Source organism: Cynara cardunculus, unplaced genomic scaffold, assembly GCF_001531365.2.
Source record: "Cynara cardunculus var. scolymus isolate 2C unplaced genomic scaffold, CcrdV1 Un_Scaffold_4420, whole genome shotgun sequence".
Taxonomy (NCBI): domain Eukaryota; kingdom Viridiplantae; phylum Streptophyta; class Magnoliopsida; order Asterales; family Asteraceae; genus Cynara; species Cynara cardunculus.
In genome coordinates this window covers 37,890-47,464 of record NW_020201891.1, presented here as the reverse complement: position 1 = coordinate 47,464, position 9,575 = coordinate 37,890, and the positions used below count along the sequence as shown (strand labels likewise).

At 41.6% G+C, this 9,575-nt stretch overlaps 1 protein-coding gene and 1 non-coding gene across 2 annotated transcripts; one reads left to right on the top strand and one right to left on the bottom strand.

Moving 5' to 3' along the window:
* Window positions 1-1,448: 1,448 nt before the first annotated feature.
* LOC112504037 lies at window positions 1,449-3,477 on the top strand (the record flags this gene model as incomplete). Its single annotated transcript, XM_025108009.1, has 3 exons — window positions 1,449-1,728; window positions 2,170-2,649; window positions 3,035-3,477. Coding segments are annotated over 3 exons (1,203 nt in total), but the record flags the coding sequence as incomplete, so codon positions are not given.
* Window positions 1,971-2,077, bottom strand: LOC112504038. The gene has a single exon (XR_003068120.1). It is a non-coding gene; the product is annotated as a small nucleolar RNA R71 (small nucleolar RNA).
* Window positions 3,478-9,575: the final 6,098 nt, after the last annotated feature.

The window sequence follows — 9,575 nt, the reverse complement described above, 5'->3', positions numbered from 1 at the left end:
ATCATCCATCGATCCGTTGGTTGTACTTGGTCCATCGGTTCGATGGTTGGTCTTTCCATCGATGCTCTGGTTAGTCTTTCCATCGATCCAGACTTAGTCTTTTCTGCCTTGATGTCTTCATCGATCTTCTGGTTCTTCATCACTTATTGTTTTTCATTACTTTTTACATTTTGCATTGTGGGATCTAACAAGAAGTGACAAGGCCAAAGATAAAGTAGACTTGTGTTGATGGGAGGTCCTTACCCTTTGGACAATGCATATTTTTATCCATTGGACAAAGAGTTTGTACGGTCCTCACCCTTTCCTATATTTTGAAGACTTTCTCTCAGCTGAAAGCAATCCACTCCACCAGCAATTTAGCTAAGCAACCTTGGAGCATTCTCTCAAGCTTTACAGCAGTAGAGCAAGTTTAATTTCTTCTTGTAATATAATTTTCGTAGTTAGTCTTTAATTCTCGCGACTGTGTATTGTATGCCCTCTGTGGGCAACAGTTTAAGTATTATTTTCAGTTCAAGTATTTCTTATGCATTTTTCTTCTTCTGTTTCCGTTATGTTTTCTAATTTCATTATGAGCTAAGCACCCCTTTGGGTGTGGGTGTGAGTCAAGCTTAAGAATTTAAGGGCACACTTGGGTGTTGCCATTTTTATTGATTCTTAAGCTTGGTCTTTTAAGTCGAGACGTAAACTCAACCCAGATAGGCCGATCACTTTGAAGTGTTAATATTAGATCCTTGATCCAGAGATGGGCGGATTTGAAATACGGCTTAGATGATGCACAGAGATTTGAGAGTCTTTGATAATCACGCAGAGATGCGGGTTTTGCATGTTTTTAGCTTTTGTTCAGATATTAGTCGAGTTTATGCTACAATACGTTGTGAGTATAAATCTTCAGGCTAGTGGAACCATATATCTTTTTATCTAGTAGCTAATTCGGCAAGTTAAAGATTGATAAAACTGGGCACTTTGTGGGCACAGTATATAAGAATTCACTTTCGAGATATAGGAGTTCTTATAGAGGTCCCATTAGTCTCTGACCAAATTGTTCCTGCAATATTCTTAAGCAAAGCTTACACCTATACCCATCTTTTAATATTAAAGGTTTATTTCGTATTTTAACGCTTTGCACCAATCAAAACTCAACTTTTTTCTCAACTCGAAGCATTGTTCAAGAAGTTCATGAAAGTCTCTGATTCTCAGTAAGTCCGGTCCTTGTGGAAACAATCTTGGTACTATACCACTCTATTACTTGAAGCGATCATAGTGTCGGCGTGCACTTGCACCGCCACTTTGGGGAATTTGTGCTCACTGTGTGCACACTTACGATTTAGCCACACCAAGTTTTTTGGCACCGCTGCCGGGGACTGGTGTGATTTTTATCCTGAGATATTGATTTTCATTTGAGCCTTGATCAGTTGTTTCATTCGCTGTTCATGTGTTGTATGCCACAGATACAATACGGTGATCTTTTACCTCTTGATCTTGAGTTAGAAAGAGCAATTAGGAGACGAAGAAGAGGTAGAAACAATCGGCGAAATCCCAAGCGTACCATGGGGGATAATCCACCTCCTCGGGAAGCCACGGTCAATATTTCCGATGACAAAAATAGAGGCATACGGGACTTTGCAACTCCCGAATTTGGTCAATTGGCCTCGGGAATTGGTAGACCCGAAATGACAGCAACATCTTTTGAACCCAAGCCGATTATGTTTCAAATGATTTCTGTTCTGGGTCAGTTTGGGGGATTATCTTTGGAATATCCGCACTCTCATTTGAAATCTTTTATWGAAATGACGGATCATTTTAAGATTTCCGGAGTTACTCAAAAGGCCTTACGCTTGACGCTTTTCCTTTACACATTGAAGGATAGAGCTAGAGCATGTCTAAATTCCCAACCACCAAACTCGATCCTTACTTGGAATTATTTGGCGGAAAAATTTCTATAAAAATACTTTCCTCCGACAAGGAATGTAAATATTAGAAATGAAATAATGGTGTTTCGCCAAGAAGAATATGAAGTGGTATCGGATGCATGGGAGAGATTCAAGGACCTTCTTAGGAAGTGTCCTCACCACGGAATCCCTCAATGTATATAATTGGAAACCTTTTATAATGGGCTTTCTAGTGCCGCTAAGATTTTTCTTGACGCAACGGCCGGTGGTGCTTTCACAGCTAAAACCTACAACGAGGGGTATGACATTTTGGAACGAATTTCTAATAATAATACTGAATGGTCTAACCCTCGTGCTGTCATTTCTAAATCTGCCTCGGGTATTCATGAGCTTGATGCCATTTCTACTTTGAATGCCCAAATTGTTGCTTTAACTAATTTGGTTAAAAATAATTTAAACTTGAATGGGGAAAAGAATCAAGTCCAATCCATAATGTCTAATTCTTCCATGACTGAATCTTGTGTTTTCTGTGGTGAAAGTTATTCTTATGAGTTTTGCCCCGGAAACCCCGTTTCGGTAAATTATGATGGAAACCATACAAGAAATATCCCATTTTCTCCAACGTACAATTCAAATTGGAGAAACCATCCGAATTTTTCATGGGCCGGAAATCAAGGACTTCAACCCCCCGGGGCAACTCAAGTCCAAAACCGACCTTCGAATCCCCCGGGATTTAATCAAGGAGGTCATCACATGCACGGTAATCATCACATGCAAGATAATCATCACATGTACCAAAGTGGACAATCTTCACAATCACATGCGCCTAGGCAACAAAAATGCATCAGAGGGTAATGGTTCACTTGAATCTTTACTTAAAGGTTTTATAAGCCAAACCAATGCCACCTTGAGGAGTTTTGAGACCCAACTTGGCCAATTTGCCACGGATCTCAAGAATAGACCTCAAGGAACTTTGCCTAGTGACACAGAAACACCTAAGAAACATGTTAAAGCCGTGACTTTAAGAAGTGATAAGAACTTGGGAGACTCTAATGCCTAAAAGGAGACACCCATGGAGCCGATTTGTCAAGAAAATATTTCACATTCTTTTGACACATCGAAATTTCCAGTTCTGTTTCCTACAGGTGAAGAAACTCAAATTCCAGTTTCTGTTCCTGAAACAGCAGCTTTACCCAGTTCCAGCACCACCCAGTCTCCAACTGACACTGCTCACAGTGGGCAGAAACTACCCACACCCGAGCAGATTAAGACCGGTCCAACAGATTTAGATCTAAGAGATTTACCTTTTCCAGGCAGGATGAAAGCCAAAAATGTGGATGTTCAGTTTAAGAAGTTCTTGGACATCTTTAAGCAACTCCACATTAACATACCTTTGGTAGAAGCTCTCGAGCAAATGCCAAGCTATGTTAAATTCTTGAAAGACATCCTCAATAAAAAAAGAAGACTTAGTGAATTTGAGACTGTGTCTTTGACAAAGGAATGTAGTGCCCTTCTTACTTGCAAAATTCCCCCAAAGTTGAAAGACTCGGGAAGTTTCACCATTCTGTGCTCTATTGGAGGAAAATAAGTAGGTCATGCATTGTGTGACCTTGGGGCAAGTATAAATCTCATGCCTTTGTCCATTTTTAATCAGTTGGGAATTGGGGAAGTTCGACCTACTACGGTGACTTTGCAATTAGCGGATAGGTCCTTGGCATATCTGAAAGGTAAAATTGAAGACATCTTGGTTAAAGTGGACAAATTCATCTTTCTAGCCGACTTTCTAGTGTTACATTATGAAGCCGATAGGAATGTCCCAATTATCTTAGGGAGACCCTTTCTTGCTACGGGTAGGACATTAATTGACGTACAAAAGGGTGAGTTGACAATGAGAGTAAATGACCAGCAGGTAATTTTCAATGTGTTTAAGACTCTTAAGTTCAATAGGGAGATTGAGGATTGTTCGTCTATTTACTCAGTAGGTGAAGATTTAGATCTAAGTTTGATCGACTGTGTCCACATTGGAGACACTGTGGGCACGACATAAGACATTTGTGAAGAAGACTTACTTGAGGACATAGCTGCCTTTGAACAGTTAGATTTTAAAGATATACCAACCCAAACCCCGTCCATTGTAGAAGCATCCGATTTGGAGTTAAAACCACTGCCTTCGCATCTTAAGTATTGTTAGCTCTCATTTCATTCAAATGTAAAAGTATTGAAAACGTAATTTCTGCAAGTGTCGACAGAAGATGCCTACCACAGAAGATCACAGAGGACCATAAACAGAAGTTCAACGTACAAGTCAAAAGTGACAGAACCTCCGTTGTCTATCACAGAGGTTCTGGAAGAAGATCCTCAAGTGGTGAACAAGAGGAAATGTTGATAGATTTGCTGAAGGACCATAAGAAAACTTTCGGTTGGACCATAGCTGATATTAGGGGAATAAGCCCGTCCCTTTGCCAACATAAGATCATATTAAAAGAAAATAGTGTTGGGAAGGTACAACCTCAAAGAAGGCTAAATCCAATCATGAAAGAAGTGGTTAAGAAAGAAATCTTGAAGTGGTTAGACGCGGGTATTATTTACCCCATTGCTAGTAGCGGTTGGGTAAGTTCGATTCAATGCGTACCTAAGAAAGGTGGTACCACGGTAATCACCAACGACAAAAACGAACTTATCCCAACTAGAACCGTTACCGGGTGGAGGATTTGTATGGACTATAGGCAGTTGAACTTAGCTACTAAGAAAGATCACTTTCCTTTGCCTTTCATAGAGCAAATGCTAGATCGGTTGGCCGGGAAGGAGTTTTATTGTTTTTTGGATGGGTACTCAGAATACAATCAAATCCATATTGCACCCGAAGATCAAGAGAAAACTACTTTCACTTGTCCCTTTGGAACTTTTGCTTTCCGACGTATGCCATTCGGTTTATRTAATGCTYMGKCCACTTTCCAACGATGTATGATGTCTATTTTTTCGGATATGATTGAGGACACTATGGAAGTTTTTATGGATGATTTTTCGGTTATTGGCACTAATTTCGAAAATTGTCTTGAAAATTTGAAGAAAAGTTTGGAGAGATGTGAAACCCATGACTTGATTTTAAGTTGGGAAAAATGCCATTTTATGGTACAAGAGGGAATTGTTTTGGGTCACATGATTTCAAAGAAAGGTTTGAAAATTGACAAAGCTAAAATTGAGGTGATAATGCAATTGCCCGAACCTACTTCGGTCAAAGGCATTCGTAGCTTTTTGGGACATGCGGGTTTTTACCGACGGTTTATTAAGGATTTTTCTAAAATTACGAAACCCTTATGTAACTTGTTGCATGTTGACCAACCTTTTGAGTTCACCTCCGATTGTAAAAAGGCTTTTGAAACAATCAAGAATGCTCTTGTCTCGGCACCCATTATTATCACTCCTGATTGGTCCCTACCTTTTGAGGTAATGTGTGACGCAAGTGATTGGGCCATGGGTGCCGTTTTGGGACAAAGGCAAAATAAAATTTTTCACCCCATATACTACGCAAGTAAGACTCTTATTGAAGCCCAATTAAATTATACCACCACAGAAAAAGAATTACTTGCGGTAATATTTTCTTTTGATCGTTTCCGTTCATACTTGATTGGCACCAAAGTCACTGTTCATACAGATCATTCTGCAATAAAGTATTTATTTAACAAAGTTGATGCGAAACCACGACTTATTAGATAGATTCTTTTATTGCAAGAATTTGATCTTCTGATTGTTGACCGAAAGGGATGTGACAATCAAGTGGCCGATCCTTTCTAGAATTGAAGGAAATGTATCAAGTGGGGGGAGTCATGAGATTAAAGAAGTTTTTCTGGATGAATTTGTTTTGGCCATGCAACACAATTTTCAAAAACAAAATCCTTGGTATGCAGATATTGCCAACTATCTTGCATGTGGCCTTAAACCATATCATTTTCAGGGAAACCGGTTTAAAAAATTTCTTCACGATTGCAAGCATTATTTGTGGGACGATCCATCCCTTTTAAAATTGGGATCAGATCAAATTTTGAGAAAATGTGTCCCAGATGATGAAATCCAGGCTTTGTTAAAAGAATGTCACGCATCACCGTACGGAAGCCACTTTGGTGGACAACGTACGGCAGCTAAAATTTTACAAAACGGATTTTTTTTGGCCTACCATGTTTAAGGATGCTTTTGAATTTGTGAAGAGTTGTGACCAATGCCAACGCATGGGGAATTTGTCCCAAAGAAATGAGATGCCCTTGAACAATATTTTGGAAGTCGAATATTTTGATGTTTGGGGTATTGACTTTATGGGACCATTTCCCATGTCTTTTCACAATCAGTACATTTTGGTTGCGGTAAACTATGTCTCCAAATGGATAGAAGCAAAGGCTTGCCCAAGAAATGATGCCAAAACGGTAGTGGAATTTTTGCATAAAAATATTTTTGTTCGTTTTGGAACACCCCGAGCATTGATAAGCGATGAAGGGACTCATTTCATAAACAAAGTATTAAGTACCACTCTTGAGAAGTACAACATCCGACATAAAGTAGCCACGACTTACCACCCACAAACCAATGGTCTTGCGAAACTTTCGAATCGTGAGATAAAAAATATTTTAGAAAAAGTGGTTAAGCCAAATCRTAAAGATTGGTCGCTTAAATTGGATGATGCACTTTGGGCCTACCATACCGCTTTCAAGACTACATTGGGCATGTCTCCGTACCAACTTGTTTTTGGCAAATCTTGTCACCTTCCGTTGGAGTTAGAGTATAAGGCATTTTGGGCTATTAAGGAATTAAATTTAAATGCAACTCTAGCGGGAGAGAAAAGAAAGCTCCAACTCAATGAGTTGGAAGAATGGAGGTACCAAGCCTACGAAAATGCCAAAATTTACAAAGAAAAAACGAAAATATGGCACGATCGTAGGATCAATCAAAGAATTTTTGAGAAAGATCAAAATGTGCTTCTTTTTAATTCTAGGTTGAGGCTTTTCCCCGGAAAACTCATATCTAGATGGTCGGGACCTTTCACTATTGTTGAAGTGAGAAAGTTTGGAACTATCGATCTCTTGAACCCACAAGACAATACGGTTTTTAAAGTAAATGGGCATCGGGTCAAGCATTTCTTCCCTGAAGGAATGCAAGATCCACGCCAAAATTCTCTCTGATTAATTGTCTAACCTTCTGTTGTAAATAGTGTAAATATTTTTTTTAATTATGGTACTTTTTGTTTATTTCATGTAGGTATGCTCACAGTAGGCATCTCATGCTCACATTCTGAAGTGGGTTTTGGTTAATATTTTTTGAATATTGGCGGGTTTTTGTGGAATCTTCCAAGGAAATGAAAAAGGGAAATTAAGTAAAGAAATGGGTTTATTTTTGAAAAATAGTGATGATGATTTTTCTGAAAATGGAGGCTTGTGTAAGTGATTTGACTAGTACCATGACATCATTTTTTTCAAATCAATTGTCCTTACAAAGGTTTTGCATGCAAAGGGGGCGGTTACCTAGGCAATACCCACCGGTTATCTATGAAAAAGAGGGGAAAAATCATTTTTACTTCACTATTCATCTTCTCCTCTCTCTTTTCATGGCTAGAACAAGGAACAATCCAACCGGTCGGCCCCCTTATCGTCCGCCTACTCGCCGTTCTACTCGCCGGACCGTCGCCGGCCACGCATCATCCACCACTCCCGTACCACCATCGGTTGCTCCATCGATGCACTATTCTACGCCCCTCTCGCCGGACCCCATTGCTTTTGCTCCACCGGCAAGACATTCATCCACCGCCGACGCTGGTCAGTCATCCACCGTGCGGGTCGACTACGACGAGTATCATGCCATTGTCACTCCGGTTAGTATCACTCAAACTCCTCCCCTATTTACCATCATTTTTACCCCTTCCACCATTATTCACACTACCACCACCATCAGCGCCGGTCCGTCTACTTCACGACCGCAGGCCGCCGGCCGCCGTGACCCTTCCCCAACCATCGTCAACGCCACGACACCTTTTCCTTGCCCTAACCGTACCACCCTCTATCACCCCTCTATCTAACCCCATGCCACCACCGATTAACCCTACACCCACTCAACAGCCCCTATTCCACTTCCCTCAACACCACTCGGCCCACCCACCATACACGATTTTGACCTAAACCTTAGTGATACCTTAGGGGAGGAGTTCCATTTTGACTTTGAAGCCAATGCCTCCAATAATCCTGAAGATTTATTTCCTTTTTCTATTCCTGAGTCAATAGAAGTATCACCACATCAACCCCCTGAGACTCAAACAGAAAATGAACTTCCTGTTGAGGAAATACCAGTCACTGCCCCCAGTGGGCAGACTGTGAGCATAGAAACCTCCTCGGGAAGTATTGAAAGTTCAAGTTCAGAGTCTGTTATTCCTCAACCATTACCAAAACCAGTGCCTGAAGACAGTGATTATGAGGATGAGATGGCACATGACTTAGAAAATGCTGAAGATGTGGCCGAGGAAGAGGAGGAAAGGGAGGATTTTGAAGAAGAAATTCCAGAAGATGATGTTTTGGAAGTCAGTATGCCAAAACCTTCTAAAAAGAGGAAGGCGGCAGCAAAGCAGAAGAAGCAGCAAGCCCCGAAGAAAAAGAAAGACAAGGTGAATCCATTTCAAGAGAGGTACGACCGTATCAAAAATAATAAAATTCTTCTTGAACGGGCCTTTGACCCACGATTGGTCAACTCTTTTATGGCTATCAAGAACCATTTGGTAGCTTTGCAGTGGGAACATATGGTGGTTGCCCCGTTAAGGGCCAACGTATCTTGGGTAACCGAGTTTTACGCGGCCGTTGGCACCACCAAGAGCATTTCGATGAATATTCGGGGTAAGAAAGTTGATTGGTCAGGGCCAAAGCTTAATGCGGCCCTTGGACTCATCCCACCACCGGAATGCTCGTTTGCACAGATTATGAAAGGGACTATTGAAGTTGCCGATGATGATATCGCATCCCTCCTTATGCTTCCCGATCATGGATGGTCGAGGGACAACCGGCGCCAAATTATTTTGGCCGGCTATCTCAACACGGAGGCGGGACTTTGGTTTCAGTTTTTGCGACACAATTTAATCCCCACTGTTCATGATAGTACAATATCACGGGACCGATGCGTCCTCCTTTATTGCATAATGAGCGAGTTGCCAATCAACCTTGGGCCGATTATACATGCATCCATTTTGGCCACCTCTCAAAGGACGCATTCACGCCTAGTCTTTCCGGCCCTTATCACGAAGCTTATGGCAACGGCTAGGGTCCCTACCAATGATGAGGATACAATTGTTGTCGGCTCTCCCTTTTTGGGACAGAACACGACCGACCGTCGGCATAAAGCCTCTCGGCCCTATTTAAATTTGCAGAATCCTGTACCGGTCGAGAGAGTTGTGGAGGAACCCGTGGCACCACCAACTGATCAACCAAATGCGTCACCGGTCGATGTTCCCGAGCCACAGGTTGACGCTGTTTCTGAGCCACCCGCCGCACATATATCGGAGCCACCTGTTGCCCCCATGACCGAACCATCTACGGAGATCCCAAGATGTGGCGATGATGAGGCCAGCCCATTCGAGCCACCTCCAAGCAATCCTTTTGGCTCAGAGTATGGGTCGGCCACTTGGCTGTCCGTCTTGGCACTCCAATGGGAAGAGACAAA